General features: G+C 35.0%; 2 protein-coding genes across 2 annotated transcripts; one reads left to right on the top strand and one right to left on the bottom strand.

Moving 5' to 3' along the window:
- Positions 1-1,013: 1,013 nt before the first annotated feature.
- On the top strand, positions 1,014-9,713 carry LOC132189241 (cyclic nucleotide-gated ion channel 17). Its single transcript, XM_059603878.2, has 7 exons — positions 1,014-1,298; positions 2,099-2,669; positions 5,814-6,026; positions 6,215-6,504; positions 7,110-7,221; positions 7,897-8,133; positions 8,712-9,713. Exons 1-7 carry the CDS (start codon positions 1,270-1,272, stop codon positions 9,432-9,434), a joined length of 2,175 nt encoding a protein of 724 aa, XP_059459861.2. The 5' UTR covers positions 1,014-1,269; the 3' UTR covers positions 9,435-9,713.
- Positions 9,714-11,182: 1,469 nt separating this feature from the next.
- Positions 11,183-19,887, bottom strand: SCY1 (SECY homolog 1). The gene is made up of 8 exons (XM_059605583.2): positions 19,645-19,887; positions 18,175-18,332; positions 17,673-18,058; positions 16,854-17,153; positions 16,683-16,772; positions 15,888-16,011; positions 14,990-15,153; positions 11,183-11,676 (listed from the first exon to the last, which is right to left on the bottom strand). The coding sequence occupies exons 1-8, from the start codon at positions 19,821-19,823 to the stop codon at positions 11,446-11,448; spliced, it is 1,632 nt and encodes a 543-aa protein (XP_059461566.1). The 5' UTR covers positions 19,824-19,887; the 3' UTR covers positions 11,183-11,445.
- Positions 19,888-20,140: the final 253 nt, after the last annotated feature.

The raw sequence follows: 20,140 nt of genomic DNA, 5'->3' as shown, positions 1-20,140 counted from the left end.
CATTCTTGCAAAGCTTATGTGACGTGGTCATTTTTATATATATTTTTAAAAAAAAATTTCTAAATTCCCTTTACTTTTGACCTTTGATTTGTTTGCTAATGTTTTTTAATGACAACTTTGTCAGATGAGTTTTTTTTTCGCATGCAAAACCCAGTAGAAAAGCGTCGTCGTCTGTAGTGGGTATCATGTCAGACTACCATTTCAATAAAGCAGTGTGGAATTATATTCGTAATGTTAGAATATTCCATTATTTCAACAGTAAAAATAAAAGAGAGGGGGGTAAAGGAGAGAGGGTGAAGTCCGGCAATTTTTTTTTTTTTTAATATTAAAAAATTTTTAAAAAATGAAAATAGCCTGACGTGCTAAGCACGCCAGCGTGCTTAGCATCACGGCCCAAGGAGAGAGGCTGACCTCTCAAAAATTCGTTTTGCAAAACAAAATAATAATAATAATAATAATAACTGAGTGAATATGACCAAAAGTTATTGGTTTTGCTGAAATTTGATATTTTATAAAGTTTCTTGAATTTCAGAAGAGTTTTAAGAAGTGTAACAATTAAAAATTGATTTGGTGTGGGCTTGAGAAATGAGTTGGATACGGGATCTACAATAGAAAAGTTGTTTGGTAAAATTTTGAAAAAAAAAAAAAAGAAATTGGAAAATATTTTTACAAAATAATATAAAAATTTGTGTTAAAAAAAAAAAAAAAAAAAAAGCGAATAATTTTGTGGTTTGTTTTGAAAAATGTGTTAGTGGTAAGTCAAGTAACTGATATTTTGATATGTTCGCACACGAGAAAGAGGACGAGAAAGATTTAAACTGATGACTTACACTTTATAGAACGTAGTCCTCAGCTAATTGAGATATTACATACTAACGACTAATATTTGAAACAATATTCTAGAAGAAAAAAAAAAAAAAAATTTAAAAAAATTTTACCAAACAGGCCAATAACAACTCATCTTTCCAAAAACAATTAAAAAATTTAATTGTTTGTTTAAATCTCGTTCCAAATCTTCACGTGCTATTCGCGAACACTAGTCCACTCCCGATGTTCAATTCCGTCTGACATGGACGGATGAAGTACCTGTGACAAAATCAACGATTGGTGAATTCGTTCCAAAAGTTGTCTGATTTGGTCAACATTTCGTCTACTATACAAATTCCATTTCCCACCAGGCCACCTGCTTCTGATTCCTGCCAAATTCTCCATCATTTTCTCTCGAGAGGGTTTTCATAGAGGATCCGATTTAGTAGCCTTCTTCTTGGCATGAAACTGAACAAGGAAAAGCTTGTCAGGTAAGTGTTCCTTTCTTCATTTCCTCGTCTGGGTTTTGTTTGTTTATGCGGAATATGGATTCTGGGAATCTTTTTTTTGGGCTTTTATGCTTTCTTTGGGTTGCTGAGTTTAAACTTCTATTGAACTAGAGCTGTAATACTCGATAGCTTTAGATGAGCTCAGATTTTGGTTACATGGGAACCTGGACAATATAAAGTATGCCATTCTCTGTTAAAAAAGAAAAAAATAGATATTTATATATATGGGATTTTGACTTCTTCAAACGCTCTATTTCGCCGCTAAGAGGATTTGTGAACAACTTAGATGTTTTTTTATTAAATTATGTTAGGTTTCTAGAAGCTTCAACTCTACTTGTCTCGACCTTGATACAAAATTACGGTTAATGGGCTTATTTGAGGCAGGTTTGGAGTTGTTTGGAACCAAGATACCTAAAATATCGGATTCTTTGAAAACATTTGTGCGGGATCTTTAATTTCTTTTCAAGCTCTGTTTGGTTACTGATAATATATTTTTGGAAAAATATGAAAGTCTTCATTATTCGAGACCCGAGTAAAATTGAGCTCTGCTTTTATTTTACTTATTTATTTATTTTATTTTTTTTATCTGATTCTCTTGGCAACCAAATGGGGGGTTTATTACATTTACACCATGCCTTCTGGGAGAAATTTATAATGTCTCTTCAGTTTGCTTTGAAGAACTGTTTTTGTCTCATCAAAGTAGGTTTTCCTGGAAGTCTTTTTAGTTGAAAGCGGAGATTTTGGGAATTTTATGACAATTTTGTTCCCCTAAACTGTTGTAGGTTTCATTCTGATGGAATAAAACATAATGAGTATCCATGGGGAAGAACTGAACCATCACAGCTAGAAAGGTCGTCATCTGCATATAAGGTTCCATCATCTTCATTGCTAAAATCTGATGATGGACTAGTTGGGGGCAGAAATAGATTCACTGAAACTTTCGGAATTGGGAAGTCTAAGGTGTTTCCAGAGGATCACAAGCCATGGCGCAAGAGAATACTTGACCCGGGTAGCGAGATTGTGCTACAATGGAACTGGGTTTTCATCATTTCATGCTTGGTGGCACTTTTTGTTGACCCATTGTACTTTTTTTTGCCCACTCTGGGAGGAAATGTGGATTCTTCATGTGTGAAGACAGACTTGAATTTGCGAATTGTTGTGACATGTTTTCGGACTGTTGCGGATATATTTTATTTGTTGCATGTGATTATAAAATTCAGGACTGCTTATGTTGCACCAAGCTCTCGAGTGTTTGGGAGGGGTGAACTTGTCATGGATCCAAAGAAGATTGCACGGAGGTATATTAGATCTGACTTCTTCATTGATCTCATTGCCACACTGCCCCTTCCTCAGGTATTTTGTTGTGAAGTATTGTTCTGCCTTCTATGCATAATAGATCTTATTGCAAACATGTCGTGCTGAATTTTCTTTCTGTTAAAGTGTAATTGTATTGTGAAGCAATTAGAATCAATATGATTATGAAAAATATACTTGTTGTTTTAGGAGGTTTTATCTTTTTCCTCTTATCTACATCATTTCTTGCTGTGTTTGTTAAGTCTCGGAAAATCATAAGGTATCTAAGTTCATATGTGTCCTCTTACTCTACAGTTTTCTCATATGTGTCCTTTACTAATTTCATTTGATTGGGCTTGAATAGTTTGTGACTAGGGATTTCATATCTTTCCTATGGTAAAGTGATGCTATTTCGAGTATTTCCTACCATTATTGCTTAGGTTCTCATTAAGTATGTTAATCACATACAGTGGCAATGGGTTGTCTTTTTTTTTTTTTTTTGATGAGTAATCGAGATATCATTAAAGACATAAGACGCCCCATATACATAGGAAGTATACAAGAGAAGTCGTTAGGATAATAGGGGCAAAAAGAACAAGAAAATCATGATAACTAATCACTAAAGGAGAAACATAAGCAGCTGTCTAAAGATACAAAGTGTTGAAAAATAAAGATTTAATCTTCTCCAAAGCCCTCTCGCAGTCCTCAAAACTCCTATCGATTCTTTCCCTCCATAGACACCACAAAAGGCACAAAGGCACCATATTCCACAGAACAGCGCTATGAGTGTTGCTGGCAATCTACCAACAAGTATTCAAATTACAAATCGACTATTCGTCTAGGCATAACCCAAGACAACGCAAATCGATTGAAAAAAACATTCCAAATAGTACATGAAACCTCACAATGAAGAAGAAGATGGTCCACGGACTCCCCAATCTTTTTGCACATACAACACCTATCAACCACAATGACGCGCCGCTTTTGGTGATTGTCCATGGTAATGATCTTTCCTAGAGCCACCAGCTACACAAAAAGGTTAGTCTCAACGAATCCTTAGTCCTCCAAAAACTCTTCCAACGGAAATGAAAACGATCATGACAACCCATGATCCTATAGAAGGATTTAACACCAAACAACCCTCTTTTGGAAGGAAGCCACCACAACTTGTTCCCTTCCCTTCTCAATCTTACTAAATATAACAACTTGAAGAACGAGGCAAAGACATCCACCTCCCAATCCTAAGCCGCTCTAGCAAAGCTCATGTTCCACTGAATGAAACCTTCAGAAAATTTTACATGAGCCGCAACAAGGGCATCCTTTGCACTAGAAATACCTAATAAAACTGGAAATGTATCCTTAAGGGCCATATTCTTCCATAAACACAACTTCCAACCTCTCCTAATATTCTTCCATAAACACAACTCATATGCCCCAATAGGCTCACTAGAACACCATCCTCCCCATGAACTTCCATATTTAGAGTCCACCACCACTCTCCACCAAGCCTCTCTCTTAAGCCCATAGCGCCAAAGCCATTTACCTAAGAGAGCATGATTGAACTTCATCAAGTTCCTAATCCCCAACCCTCCCTCAGAGATCAGCTTGCACACTTATGGGCCAATTCACCATATGATATTGAATTCTTCACTTAGCCCACCCTATAAGAAATCACATTGGAGCTTCTCAATACGGTTTGCAATACTGTTTGGAGAGGAAAGAGGAATATGAAGTATGTAGGTAAGTTGGATAGGGTGCTCTTGATAAGGGTAATCCTCTTTTTTTTATTCCTTTATATTTCTTTTTCTAAGTGATTCATTTGGTTGATAGAAGTTTCCTTTGTCCATGTGAATGAAAAATAAATACTAAAAATCTTGTAATGCTCTCCATGAGTCATTAGTCCAGTTTCCACAAAAACCACTTATTTTGATAAAAATTTCCAAGTTCCAGGGAAATTTAACTGGGAAGTATGTCAATTAATATTCTACTACAGATTTTTATTTTAATTAAATTTTCGCTAGCGAGTGATTTTTCAAATAAGCTTTTGAAAAATAATTTAGCTGGCTAGCTAATTCATGAAGAGAAAAATCTCTTCTGGTCAAATCTGAAAAGTTGGTAGATGAGGGCGTTGAGGATGTGAAGCTTAATGAAGGATTGACGTGCTCTTCTACTGCCTTGAAACTCTCCACCAACCCAGAAACCAGATTTGAGAGAGATTTTCTGGGTTGGAAAGACACAGAGCTTGGACTCCTTTGGACGTGCAAGAGGGAGATGTGCGTGTGTTTGTCTCTGTAGATGTTTGAGAGAGAGAGGCTAGAGGGAGACGTGAGAGAGGGAGAAAAAAGAATTTGACGGAAAAGTAGAGAGTTAACGTACGTTTGTGGAAATTAGGGTATTAAAAAAAAACATGTGAGAAGCACATGTTTAGGGACACATGTCAACTTTAGAGATTAGGTTGGAGGAAATTCCTCCAACCTAGTTTGGTGGAAAACTTTGTCCATTAATAATTATGTTGAATTGTGACTTAATCTTATTGTTTTTGCTTCCAACAATGCCTTTTGGTACACCTTAAGTCTAGTCTATACTTGCTGAAGGGTAGTGGGTGAGGGTCTCCTCTTGGTGCCAAGGTCGTTTGGCAATGCTTTTTAGGTTAGCTTTTTGCTTTTTAGCAAAAAAAAAAAAGCATTAACAAACAACTCAAAACACAAACACTCGAAACTATTTTCACATTTATTACATCACAACCAAAAAACAAAAAGCACCTTCTAAAAAGTTTTGACGAACGAATCCACTCGTGTAATTTCGTTGACCTTTGGGCTAACTTGGCTCTCCATAGTGTCACTAATAGTTTACTTTCTTATAAGATTCAAGGATAAATAAAAATAATTTTAGTTGGTTTTTGATGTGTGCTCAAGGTAGATTTATTCTATACCTTATAAATTGATTGGTTTATCACTAGCACACCTGTGTGAGCTTTTGGGTAGATTCCATTTATGACTGAGTTAAAAGAGAACACATTAAATTTTATCCACTTTTGATTACCATAGCTAAACTTTTCTCTTCCTGTATGTTGCTAAGAAGTGATGTAGTTTCATTGTTCTTGAAAATTGAAATGTGCAGCCAATTTTGATCTGAGCTGTTTGTTTTGTCATTATGTTGTTATTGTCTTGTTTAAGCACAGTTGATTTAAAATATTTTATGCAGATGGTGATCTGGTTTATTATACCAGCAACAAGAAATCGAGAAACTGATCATAACAACAATGCCCTTGCACTTATTGTTCTCCTCCAGTATGTTCCGAGATTATATCTGATTTTTCCATTAAGTTCGCAAATAGTAAAAGCAACTGGAGTGGTTACCAAGACTGCCTGGGCAGGGGCTGCATACAATCTACTGTTGTACATGTTGGCTAGCCATGTATGTACTGTTACTTTTTCCTTCCTCTGATTGTTGCTTTCTCTCTCTCTGTCTTCCCCCAATGTATTCGACTAATCTTGTAGAACCATTTTAAAAGGGTTACTATCCTTGATTAAGTGTTATTTTTCTTATTTTCTTGAGTTACACAGTGGGGATGTTAATTTGTGATTGTACTTCTGTAATTGCAGGTTTTAGGGGCAGCATGGTATTTGCTGTCTATTGACCGGTATACCTCATGCTGGAAAAAATTTTGTAAAGAGGATATCAACTCTACAGGTTGCCTGCTACATTATTTAGATTGTGATGCTTATCGCAAGACGTGGGAAAATGCTACAAATGTGTTTAAGAAGTGTAATCCTAATAATGAAATTGAGTTCAAGTATGGCATATTTGAAAATGCAGTGAAGAAAGATGTTGTTTTCATAAACTTCATCAGGAAGTATTTCTACTGTTTATGGTGGGGCTTGCAGAATCTAAGGTATGGTTTCTTTTACTAACTAGTAGAATGAAAGTTATTATTTAATAAAAATGTTGCACCCATTTGCGCACACCCACCCACCCACACACTTACACATATGTTATATGTCGTGCATTGAGATTATCATGTTTATGATTTCTCTTATTTTTCCTGATTATGTCTGCAATACATTTTTTTTTTTTTTTTACCATTTTTAATGGCTTTTTAATTGTATGTCATGCATGCTGTTGGCTCTAGTATATGATTTATGAAATGGACCATAATTTTCATCAATTAATGCCTGGTAGGTGCCAATGCCGTATCTATATAACCTGTGTTATGATAACTCTTTAAAGTATGACATATAAGATATTCAATCACTACATGGGGATCAACCATTTATTTTCTTTTCATATCTTTTCTGTTTCAAATGACATGTTATGATAGTGAAAAACTGTAAAAACAACGGGTAAGAGAAAGGATATACACAACCCCCAATCCCCTGCCACTGGCAAGGGATAGCATAAAATATTATTTAGTCATTGGGAAAGTATATTCTTTGCCACACAGCTAGTCTGCCCAAAAACAATTTGTTTACGTTTATCTTTGCTTTCTTTCTATCTCAGTTCATATGGGCAGAATTTGTCTACAAGCACTTTTATTGGAGAGACGTCATTTGCCATTCTTATTGCCATCTTGGGTCTGGTATTATTTGCCCGTTTGATTGGGAATATGCAGGTATTTGAGAATGCTTTTCCTTTAATTCTCACCATTCAAATTTTGAAATTACTTTTCTGTCAATCAAATTTTGATTCAACATATGATTAGTGTTTTGTTGGTCGATGTTTCCCATTTACTCACATGCTTTTGTTTTTGCCTCTTTACTGAAATAATAATTTAATGTAATCATATATAACCTTGGGTGTTGTGTCTTTGCATGCACGCCTATGTATGTAGGAAGTTTAGTACTGTCTTCTGAAATTGTCTGTTGTTCGGAGTGGGCATGGCTATGTTCTTTTTCTTTCTTTTTCTTGCTGGTCTTGCACTTTATTCCTATCCACTTTTTTTTTTTTTTTTTGATAAGTAATTATGATATAAAAAAGCGCAGAGGGGGCGCAACCCAATTACACGAAAAGTATAAAAAGAGAGTGTCTAAGAGGGAGTAAATTAAAGGTTAAAGGATAATTCTCTATTCCTATCCACTTTACTTGGCAGCTGATGCAATTCTTTTGTTTTCCTGTCATTCACTTGTATCGTGTTTTTCATTCCTCCAGTCTAATTACTGGGTTTTTAGACAGTTACATTTTAAATTAAAAAAAAAAAAAAAAAAAATTGGATCAAATTTAGAGAACTTGTCATTGATTCTTTTTTAAGACATGCTAATTTGTGCTTAAAGTTGTTTTCCTGATGTAGACGTACTTGCAATCTCTTACCGTGCGGCTCGAGGAATGGAGACTCAAGCAAAGAGACACTGAGGAGTGGATGAGGCATCGCCAACTCCCTGAAGATTTAAAAAAACGTGCTCGACGTTTTGTTCAATATAAGTGGCTTGCAACTCGAGGAGTTGATGAAGAAGCCATCCTTCGTGGATTACCTGCTGATCTTCGTCGTGATATTCAGCGCCACCTATCCTTGGACCTTGTTCGACGAGTATGGTCCTCCCAAAGTATTTCTAGAGCTAACAAACTGCACTCATTGGTTATCCGTAGTCATATTCTATCCAAAGTAATGGGTTTGGAGGAATTCTAATTTGGGACTTACAGCCATAAAGATCCTTGGGAATGTCATTTCTAACTAACTGGCTAGACTTCTGTGTGAAATTGTGGAGGAACAGCCCAACTGAAATGTATTAGAAACAAGCCATTTGATCCATTTTGAGCAATACTCTGCTCCTAAACTGTCTGTAGCCTCCAGTTCACAAATTGTGTTTTAGAAAATGATCAAGGGATATGGCGTACCAAGTAAGCTAGGCATTAGACATCAAAACTACTGTATTAATATAGAATACCAGCAGGATACATGTTAAGTAGTATCTCTGATATACTAGATGCCTCTTCTCCATCCAACATGGCCTAGGCAATATTGCTAAAACTATTCAACACGTGCATAATTTGGTCTCAAAAAACCATAGGACAAATGGCAATTTTTATTTTTATTTTTTTTGCTTTTTTTATAATTAAGTTACTTCTGTTGAAGTATATAAACCCTCTTGCTTTCCACGTTTGCAGGTCCCCTTCTTCTCGCAGATGGATGATCAGCTGCTTAATGCAATATGCGAGCGACTAGTATCCTCCCTAAGCACTGCAGGCACATACATTGTTCGCGAGGGTGACCCAGTGACAGAGATGCTCTTTATTATCAGAGGTAGACTCGACAGTTCCACAACCAATGGAGGTCGGACTGGTTTCTTCAACTCAATTACATTGAGACCTGGAGATTTTTGTGGAGAGGAGTTACTTGCGTGGGCTTTGCTCCCCAAATCTACTGTCAACTTGCCATCATCAACTAGAACAGTCAAAGCACTAAATGAAGTTGAAGCCTTTGCACTGCGAGCTGAAAATCTCAAATTTGTGGCCAATCAATTCAGACGGCTCCACAGCAAGAAGCTGCAGCACACCTTCCGGCTTTATTCTCACCATTGGAGGACATGGGCAGCCTGCTTCATACAGGCTGCTTGGCGGCGGCACAAGAGGAGGATGGCGGTAAAAGATCTCAACATGAGGGAATCCTTTGCTTTGAACCAGAAAGAGGCAGATGAGACGGGGCAAGAAGAAGAGGAACATTCTTCTGCTGGTTCAAGTCCTTCTCAGGCAAGAATGAACCTGGGGGTAACAATACTGGCTTCAAGGTTTGCTGCAAACACAAGGAGAGGAGCTCTTAGGATAAAAGATGAGATGCCAAAGTTAAGGAAACCCGAAGAGCCTGACTTCTCTACTGAGCCTTATGAATGAGTAGTATATGGTGACTGTGCTTGAGAATTTGTTTCATTTGGAATATGGGATTCCACATCTTTATGGGAGATGGCCCTGTGATGCTTTTCTTGAAGTTCCTCTGCTTTGCTTCAGTGATGACACCTTTAGGAGGTGGGTAAAAGGATCGTTTTGCAGCACAGGAAAAGGGTGGGAGGGGCATTAATATTATGTCTACTATGTAAACTTGGTGATAGAATTTAGTGGACTTAATCAGTCAAACTGTGTGTCCATTATTAATGGGACTTCTAATTCTAAGCATCATACTGTAACAAAGATATATTTGTGATCAAAATACGGCTTTCCTCTTCAAATCTGGAATAGGACATTAAAATCTATTTATGGAAACTTTCTAGGTACAGGGACATCTTATGGGAGCGATTAGCAGTAGTCTCTGGAAGCTTCCATGTTCGCCAACCTGGATTCTTCCCCACTGTTTGACGTCTCTGCTCTGAAATTCAGCCATGGGGGGGGTGGGGGCAGGAATTGAGTTGGGCCTAAAACACATTGCTGAACGAAATATCTTTCATACACCAACACTTTGATAATTAAATTAAAAAAAAAAAAAAAAAACCTTAAAATATTTTGAAAATACTACTTATTTTTTAAGTGAAAAGATTAATTTAGATTTATGAAAGAATATTTTTTTGAAAAGAAAAAGTAGAGAGGCGCTAGGGTGGCATTGCAGCCACTCCTTTCGCCATATTAGGGGTGGTTGTGTGCGATCCTTAGCAGCCAAAACGGGTGGCCATGCAATTACTCCAACATTAAGCCACAAGTGGCCAACACCCAGTGGCTACCCCCCAATAGACTGGGGGTGGTCGCACAGCTATCCTTAACAATAGAGAGGGGTTGGTTATGAGCCCTCTCCCAACGGTTAAGAGGAAGTGATTGTGTGACCATCCTTGAGTTTCTTTTTTTTTTTTTTTTTTTTTTTAAACCACCCTTAATTTTTTTGTTTTTTTGGCTTCGTTTCTTTTATGTTTTGAAAATAATTATCAGTTTTTTTTTAAGCTTCATTTTTTGTGTTTTGAAAGTACTTACCAGTTTTTTTGTAGCTTAATTTCTTGTGTTTTGAAAATACTCATCAGTTTTTTTTTTTTTTTTTCAAAAAGTTTACCAAACAATTTTCTTCTATGAATCCTAAAGAAAAATGCTTCATTTCCTTCCCTTATTCTTTTCAAAATCACCATTGTATCTTTAGGGCTCATATGAGGTCAATCAAACACATAAGTTCTACAGATCTAATGGTAATTTTAAAAATAGAATGATAAGAGAAGGATGAGGGAGTACTTTTCAAAAGCATATCTCATCAAAAACACTTTTCAACTTTCTATAACATCAACTCTTTTCAAATCAAAACATTTAAAAAATTCCCACTCACATAAAATAACACGAATTATGTCTTTTCTTTTTTTTTTTTTTGCTTTTTTTCAAAAAGCTTATATACATACTATTAAGATTGCACTTAACCAATGAGAGATACCTGAATTCGTAACATTATGCTCGTTTATTCTTTGCTCTCTCCAACTTCTGCTTTCGATTGACTACAGATTCAATTAACCATTGCAAATAAAGTTTTCAATTATCTTCTATAGGACTGAAAGAATGAAACCCTATGTTGCTGAATTACATATCCAAAAAAAAAAAAAAAAAAAAAAAACCAACTGGAATATCGACTGCATATAAAATGTGTATAACACAAAAACCACTTCTGTTTCCTTTCATCCTTTGACACAAACTTGTTAGCAAAAGATGAATTTTGTAATTATTTGTCATAAATTTTAAAGGAAGAAAATTTTGGCTGTCCTGCAGCACTATGTACAAACCTAAATCAATATGTATTATAAAAATTAAATTAAAAAAAAAAAAAAAGTATAAGAATCAAACCAGCATGGAAAAGTATCACCATGCCATCTATAGAGAGCCAGATCCCCACTATAAGTTCTTTTGCAGATTTGTCCACTCTCTAGCCTTTAACCTGTCATTCCTTTTATGGGCCGTACCTTTCAGTGTCATAAAACTCTATGTTCTTGTACTTCTGGGATATTATTTCGGCTTCAACTTTTCTTGCAGTGTCTGTTGCACAGCCAACAAGAATGAGAACAGATGTGCCAGCAAATCCCCGAAATGCAGTCAGGTGTGTGGTTTGTTCAATCACGGCAGGACCAGCAGCCAGGATCGCCAAAAAGGCCGAACCAAGAACTGATATCCGACTTAGAACCTATTTCCAACCATAAAAGAACATAATTGAATTCAAAACCAAATTGAAGCCAAAAAGGCATGTAATTGATGCAGTAACTTTAAAGATGTTAGTCAAATCCAGTTCAGCTGCATCTGCGTTTGATACCATTTTATAAAGGAGGAAGAGTAAAGGAAAGGAAAGGAAAGGAAAATAAACACAAAAGTAGGGAAGTTATATATTTAGCATAATCAGTAAGTGAAGGTAGCACAACACTGTAGAAAAATTCTTGGAGAATTAGCTTTTGAAGTCCTTTTCTTTCAATAATGAAGGAAAAGAATAGTGGCTGTTTGGAGGTCAACAAAAATGAAGACCATGATGTAGGACAAAAGCTTGACATCAAATCCGAAGTAAAAAATTCTGACCGGCAACATTCTTTTAGGGTGAAGAGCTAAGGATGTTAAAAATGGGTAAAGTTTGGGAATTTACGGTTTTCAATAGGAGAAGGTATATGGTAGGGTTTGGAGGTCAAACTATGAGCAAATTTCAAGTTTTGAACTACTATTCTAGGGGTGGTGAACAGTACCACCTAACATTAAAATTACATTATTAGGTATTTTAGAATGGTTTGGGGTTTTAGGATTTCGACTCTTTAGGGAAAAGATGAAAACACAGTTCAGGTACGAGTATTCTGGGATCGGGTTGAAATCATTGAAAAATTCAAAAGGAAAATAAGAATAGAAAGAAGAAAATAGATTTAAGCATCACATCTAGTTTTCCCAAGTATCACATCAAGGGTTTCCTCAGAATCGCACCTCAGAAAAGGATTGCATCATATGAGCATAATTGCTATAAAAATTTCATAAAAATTGTTCTCTCCATTAAAGTGAAAGTGTTGTGTTACATCAATATATATTAAAAAAACAAAAGCACTAGACCCAACTCCAATAAGGCTCAAACCCCTAATAAGACTTGGAACACTAACCCTAATAAGAATTAGACTTCTAAAAAGATTTGTACTAATAAGACTTGGGCTTTATGGGCTTTGATCATTAAGCCAAAACTAAATAACCATTAGAACCCACAAATAAAATACCAAGACATAATAACATCTAAAAAAAAGACCTAATGAATAAAAAATACGGCCCATATCTAGAATATAAAATCCTAAAATCAAATAAGACTACTAAAATAAAGGGATAAATGCAAAATTAGTTCTTGTGATTGGCCTAAATTACAAATCATTGCTTGTGGTATAAAAAATAATCTACAGGTCCCTGTAGTTGACATAAATTATAAATCATTCCCTGTGGTATAAAAAATAATTTATAGGTCATCATGGTAGGCCAAAATAATAGTTTACTCCCTAAAATCAATTTCCATGCTCTAAAGACAAATGCCAATTTAATAAAAAGAGTAACCCAATTTTCTCCAACATGATTTGAATGAAAAATTTGTCACAATTTATTAACTTGAATGTTGTTTTTATTTATTTTTCAATGGTTAGAAGATGTAACCGTAAAATTCTCACAAAATGCTTTCAAATCGTGGTGAGGAAGATGAAAATGAAACAGGGTTGCACATAAAATAAAATTTTGAGGATAGAAGAGATTATGTTAATTTATTAAAGCAGTATGACTTGGAATGATAGCCGATATGTAATCTTAGCTAGTGTCCTAAAATAATGTGAAAAATCCTAGTTGTCATATTTTAAAGTCATAAATTAATAATAATATATGTCGCGTTTTTATTGACTATGACGTAACAAAGTTACAGATTTTGTTAAGTTACTTAACAAAAATTGATTTGAGGAAATAAACTGCTATTTTGGCCTACCCTGAGGACCTATACATTATTTTTTATAGCACATTGAGTGATTTGTAATTTAAGCCAACTACATGAACTAATAAATTATTTTTTATACCACAGGGAGTGATTTGTAATTTAGGCCAATCACAATGACCAATTTTGCATTTATCCCTAAAATAAAATAAAAAAAGGAAACTTTAGAAAAGCCTCTTGAACTTCCACTCATTTTGACACTACCCCTTCAAAGTTAAAAACTCTCAATTGAGAGTATCGAACTTTTAATTTCTTTCGATTACCCCATTATGTTAGGATTTTCCGATAAATCTTGTCCAAATCCCCAAAATACCCATGTTTTCTTCTTATATAAAAAGATAAAAAATATTTCAAAGATTTTTTTTTTTTTTATATAAAAAAACTAAATAAATAAATAAAAACCCTAAATCTATACAATTTTTTGTTTTATATTTTTATAATAAAAAAAATACGGGTATTTCGAAAATTTTGACAAAATTTAACGGAAAATTGTAACGGAATTGGGTAGTTAAAATAAATTAAAAGTTTGATACCCTTAATTGAGAGTTTTTGAACTTCAAAGGGGCATTTTCAAAACGTGTGGAAGTTTAGAGGAGTTTTCTGAAGTTTCCCCTAAAATAAAAATAACTTTTTACTGTTTGCATCAAACCATTTTGATTAATTCATCCACACAACAAAAAAAAAAAAAAAAAAAAAAACCAAGAAAGGTGGAAGGGGGCATGTATTGCAATCATATCAAACAAACTTGAATCAATTTAAAAAAATAATAATAATGAATAACATAAACAATATTTACTCCAAGGTGACTACCAATCTCCGTCGGACGTCTAAGCACTGCATAAAGTAGATAGCTAACAGAGTTCTGCTACAGTTCAACATGGGATAGTTTCATTTTGATTTCAAAATCATTTGAAAATGCAAAAACTTGTGACATGAAAAAAAAAAAAAAAAAAAAAAGCAAATTGCTTAATTTTAATAACTCAATAACCTATTGGTATAATATGCAAAACAAAGATACTTTGATGAATATACACATTAAGAGCTTCATTCAACCATTTTAAGTCAAGAGCAGGCTTCTTGCTACGGCCTTTTTCAATGTCTCCTATCTTAAGAGGGTTATTCGGATTGGACTGAGAAGAAAGGGGACTAAGTGGGAAAATGATTGTAATATGAGAAATGCAAGGAGGTCAACCTCTTTCAAATATACAACATGGATTTTTTTCCTCTACTCGTTTACTTTATCTGGCAGTTAATGCTACAGCTTGAAAAGTTTATGCAGCTGTGAATCACGGTGGAAAAAAAAAAAAAAAAAAAAAAACCTCTAATTTCACATCATTTCAAATCATTCTGGCAAATGGCATAGCCTATAATTCACACAAGCACCTAATAATCCTACTATGTTAAAACCAAAGCAACATCATTTATGTCCCAATCATAAAAAAAGTCGATTAAGAACCCAGGATTAATAATGTATTGAGGGACATAAATTATATCTAAAATGAGAAAAATTTACCGTTTTAATAAATGCAGCTGTACTTTTACCAGGTCGGACAAGTGGAACTGATGCACCTTGGCGCTTTAACTGTTCACTCACATCATCAGGGTCCAATTGTAGGAAAGTATAATAGTAGTTGAAGAAAGCTATTAAAAGGATGTTTGTCGGAAGATAGAGAGAACCTGCAAAGATTTGTCTCGTTAGTTTTAAATTACTAAATGTTCAATATGATAAAAATAGGAAGTTAACCTACAAAATGCTAAAAAAAAAAAAAAAAAAAAAAAAAAAAAAAAAAAAAAAACTGATGGAATGTCTCTTTGACTTCATTTGATTCTCTTTAGTCCTTAGTATTGATGATATCATTATAACTTCAACAAGGTAAAACATGCGGTTTCAACCCAGTGTCCCACCATGTAGACTGCAATAGCAATAGGCTTTGTCTAGGGGAAATAATCACAAAGTCTTTATCAACCTATGCATAGGGAAAAGATTTAAGGGAGAATAGAGCATAATAAGATTTAATTTTTATAACTTAGTTTAGTTGGAAGTGGAAGAAGAAAAAAATTGTTTTATTCCTCAATATTGTTTCATACATTTACAAGGGTTTTAAATAGAAGAGAAATACAAACTATTATGGAAAGAAATTAATAGCAGATTACAATCAGAATAATAGGAATAAATCAAGCAATCAAATCAAGGAGACTCAAATCATAGCATATCGGAAGTTTCCATCTTCGACAGTTTCATCATGCACAAGTTGCCTATAACTTGAGTAAAATGTGAAGATTTGTAATAGATTTTGGAGACAGTCGTGTCAGCTGAATGGGACTAGCATTATTAGTGTCCATAAACAGACCATATTCAGTTTTATCTTCAATCTTCAACAATTTATACAACTAAAAGTTACAAATCTTACCCCCAGGATTTAAAGCCACTGCAGCATTCTTCAGTGCAGTTACACCAGTGAAGCGTGCTAGAGTACCAGGAAGAGCTAATGATGATGTAGAAAATATGATTGGCATCACTCCAGAACTATTCACCTGCTTATCAGAAAATTGAGATGGTTATGAAGATAAAAAAAACTAATAAAGTTTCACTTGGAAAAAATTGTAGAATTATTACATTCTTTTTCCTAAACAAAAGGAAAACAAAAGAATTAGACTCAGCTAGAGCAAAGAGAAGATAAATGTAAATGTAAAATTACACACATAAAACAAGCTGTAAGTGCATAAACTAAATAATTAGATCAGGAATGGAATGTGGAGAACCATTTTGGCAGAGCTCTGAAACAGATATGGTGATCATGAATGAAGAATGGCTGAAACAAAGATGTCAAAAGAAGTACCGACAAGATAAGAAAGGATTTATCTGTAATCAATGTTCTCACCAGATGCTAGAGGTAAAAATCGTTGTCAATTGTCAACAGAATAATATAAAATTGGCAGTGATGATCAGTTTAGTGATTATATGATTAGAAGTCAGGAAAACAATATGCTAGATTTTAAATGTAGAACAAAATTCAAAATTAAGCGCTCGTGGCCACAGATTAGCTATCCATGTCTTTATGAGCCTTAAAGCATGAGTAAATGACTCCGAGTAGGTGAAAAACAACTAGTAAACATTTCCAAGTATGTGTTGACTAGAGTCCTCTAATTAAAGGATGGGAACTCCAAAACTACAGAAGCATAGAGCAAGAAGCTAGAATACAAACCTTAAAGGGTAGGTAAGCAGATTTTTGAAGTCCTCCACTTTTGCTGGTGTATCTTGAAGCATAGTTAAGTGGAATTTTCCTCTCTGCTTCCTGAAACCCTTTGTTGATATAATTGTGAACATTTCTTTACTTCCAATGACATCTTGGTTAAAAAATACAAGCAGCACTTACCTGAACATATACAATACTGAGGACCAATAGAAAGAAGGAGACAACGATGGCAATGAGTCCAATGTAGTTACCATCCTGAAATGCCTGTGAAACAGTCCTACCAAAAGATGCTGGCAAGTAGGAGATAATGCTTGTAAATATCAAAAGAGATGTGCCATTTCCAAGTTTTAGGTCAGAGATTCGCTCCCCGATGTATGTTGTAAGTACTGAGCCAAGTGTCAATAAGGTAACAGAAGTAAGAACCCATTGCGTACTGAAGTCATTAACATAGGGACGAAGGTAGAGTACTTGGCCAATTGCCTGCAATGGCAACCAGAGATGGATAACAGAATATTACAATCAGAGCTCATCATACAGCCCCTAATGTAGAAGCATTACAATGTACATGGTATTGGTATTAGGGAACTTTTTAATAAGATATAGGAACTTTCAGGAGAGGATGTTGATGGTCAATCCTTCCAGAAATAGTTGTGCCATATTATTATATTTAAATTATTTGTGACATATCCATTGTCTACCCTAATTAGAGAGTCCATACCAGTTCAGAGCAAAACTGCCCTACATATACTCAAATTTGACTTGATAGATTCTAATAATAGGAATCAACATTCAGCATATGATGGTTGTCATTTTTTTTTTCTATTGGAATCATTCTATTATTTTGAATTCCAGTTTTAAGGTATTCAGTTTCACTTTTTTTTCCTTTATTTTAATCTAACGATCCAAATCACTAACCCAACACACCAGTTGAAGTTCTTTTCATCTCACAAGTTATAAAGTGTAAAACTGTTCTTGATTCAAGTTAAGTGAAAGTCTTACCTGTACTATGGCAAACCCAACCGAAGCATATCGAGTATACTGAAGAATTTTCTTTCTTCCTGCTTCTCCTTCTCTTTTCTGAAGATCTTGCAACTTTGGATATATTTGCGCAAGAAGCTGGAACACAATCTGGGCATTGATGAAGGGAACAATACCAAGAGAGCATATCCCAAGTCTACCAATGCCTCCTCCAGAAAAAGAATCCAAAGTGCTTAATAAACTGTTCTGATCCAAATTTCCAAGAAAAGCCTCGCTATTTACCCCACCAAGAGGTATATATATTCCAAGTCGGGATAGGGCTAGATATCCCAAGAGCTTGAGAAACTTTCCTGGTAACGGCCCTTTGAAGAAGTCTCCAAAATCAATGGAACTGTCCTCTATTGCAGCTGCCAATTCAAAATGTCTTAATCAACTGCTAAAAGCTACGGATATCAATTGCAACTTGAAGATCTTTAGAAAAAAAAAAAAAAAAGAAAAAAAAAATTGAAGTCAAGAGACAAACCTGCCACTCCTCGAGCAGAGGTAGGTTTCTCCTTTTTTGTACCAGAGGCACTCTCATATGTTTGTGAAAACAAGCATAGAAAACTTTCCCAGGCAGCATTTATACCAGAAGATAAATCTGAATTAATATTCAAGGGATCAAAATTGGAGCCCTCACAGCTGCAAAGGAATTACAGTCAGCAGAAGGATAAATAACTACAACAACGGGTACCCACAATTCTGGCAGTTGTCCCAGAATACAGAGATGACACAAAAGAAATTTGCATTTGATCTATTCTGTTATCAGTATTGAAGAGTTCAATACTCTTAAAAGTCACTAGGTATACAGAACCCAAATTCCTCTAAGGTGAAATTTTGCTATGATTTGGAAAAACACGTAAATGTTAAGAGAAATGCTAGATACTGTAATTCTATCAAACATTCATCTAACAAGGCTGACATGGCACTCCCAACTAACCTTTGGATTAGTCCTTGTTAAATTTAAAAAATAATAATAATAATAAAAATGGAGAGAGATCCAATGGTTGATTGGGAGTACCACGTCAACATTGTTGGATAATTGTAGGATAAAAATATAATATCTAGCATTACTAATGCCTTAGATTATAGTTCTCATGAATGGCTTTCTCAAGGTCTCAACTTTTTATTGGACTTCCCTAATCGCCTTAGATCATACTATGTTGGCATCCAACAAAAAGAGTAGAAAATCTTTGAAATGAAGATAATCAACAAAAGAAAGGCAAGGTCAGGTGACCAAAATAAATAGACAACTAGTTTGCCAAGACTAAACAAATCCTAGCAGAAAACAGTATTTTCAAGCCGTGCATGATATTTCTTGTATTGTACACTGCGATAGCATGTGCAACTGAAAGAAGACCCTGACGGGTACTCTTCAGAACCCTACTTCGATTGGGATTGGAAAAAAATCACAATGAACTTAAATAATGACTTACCCAACAATGTTTACTTTTTTGGCATTCCATTACACAATCTTGGCATTCCCGTTCTTCAAACGGTGTCTGTCCCCCTGGACTGCCATATTTGCTTTCCCTATAGCTGCTAGCCTAGCCTCTCACAAATCTAGAGAACAAAATGAGTTGAAATTTGTGAAAAACTTAAAGTCAGTTCTGTTCCACTACTTAAACTGCATCCAAGCTTCAGCTGACTGTTCACTAAATCCTCTAGTAGCGGTGTCTTTTCGGACTAGAATTCCATCTAATTTTTCTCATTACTCTCAGTTTCTTGGTCCATTTTTCTAATTGCTCCCGTTGTGTAAGTGTGTCCGCGTTTATGTGAGAAACTCATAAACTACAGCTAGAAAACGAACAGAAAACAGAAATCACACACACACACACACACACAAGATATTACCAAAGACCCATTTAGGAGAACACCCCAGATGCCCATGTTTGAGGAATTAACGAACCTAGAAATGGTTATGGAAGAGAAAAGTGAAAAGGGTATCGCATACCTTTCTGAGAGAAGACCCAGGTTCCAGGATACGGTGCTGTTGGGTTTTCTCCGAACAGAAACGCTGGCTCGGCAGACTGATGTTTTGGGTCTCCGACAGGCTTTGGGGTTGAGATGAGACAGGGTAGAGAGGTGGAAGCAAAGGGGAGAAGAAGAAGCTTCTCTGACCGTTATCAACATTTTTATCTGCCGCTACTACCACTTCTCAATTTGGCTGTGCATCTCTTTTTCTTGGCTCCTTGTAACAGTTTCACAACTTTCTCATCCGTACACCCAAATAAACGTTTAATTAAAACATACTCATATTTCACATATCCGTTGATTGATGTATTTTAAATCACTTCTTATGGTAGTTGTTTAAAAAAAAAAAAAATTAAAAAAATAGTTAAAACACGCTGTGAAATAGGTATAATAAATAAATATAAAAAGCAATATTACTCTTAAAATTACTATTATTACTTACACTTTTTTTTTTTTTGAAGTGACATCATACTGTT

Source organism: Corylus avellana, chromosome 9 (genome assembly GCF_965113065.1).
Source record: "Corylus avellana chromosome 9, dhCorAvel1.hap1.2, whole genome shotgun sequence".
NCBI lineage: Eukaryota > Viridiplantae > Streptophyta > Magnoliopsida > Fagales > Betulaceae > Corylus > Corylus avellana.
Note: the sequence above shows the minus strand (reverse complement) of the source record. Positions and strands in the feature narration are given on the sequence as shown.

What these genes read in the sequence shown, in the direction of transcription:
- LOC132189241 (XM_059603878.2), top strand. Translation starts at nt 1,270, where the DNA reads ATGAAACTGAACAAGGAAAAGCTTGTCAG. An exon ending in TGGGGCTTGCAGAATCTAAG is followed by an intron (nt 6,505 to 7,109) that starts GTATGGTTTCTT and finishes TTTCTATCTCAG; the next exon opens with TTCATATGGGCAGAATTTGT. An exon ending in CCTTGGACCTTGTTCGACGA is followed by an intron (nt 8,134 to 8,711) that starts GTATGGTCCTCC and finishes CCACGTTTGCAG; the next exon opens with GTCCCCTTCTTCTCGCAGAT.
- SCY1 (XM_059605583.2), bottom strand. Translation starts at nt 19,823, where the DNA reads ATGTTGATAACGGTCAGAGAAGCTTCTTCTTCTCCCCTTTGCTTCCAC. An exon ending in TCAGTATTGTATATGTTCAG is followed by an intron (nt 16,773 to 16,853) that starts GTAAGTGCTGCT and finishes AAAGGGTTTCAG; the next exon opens with GAAGCAGAGAGGAAAATTCC. An exon ending in AGTGGCTTTAAATCCTGGGG is followed by an intron (nt 15,154 to 15,887) that starts GTAAGATTTGTA and finishes AAATCTTTGCAG; the next exon opens with GTTCTCTCTATCTTCCGACA.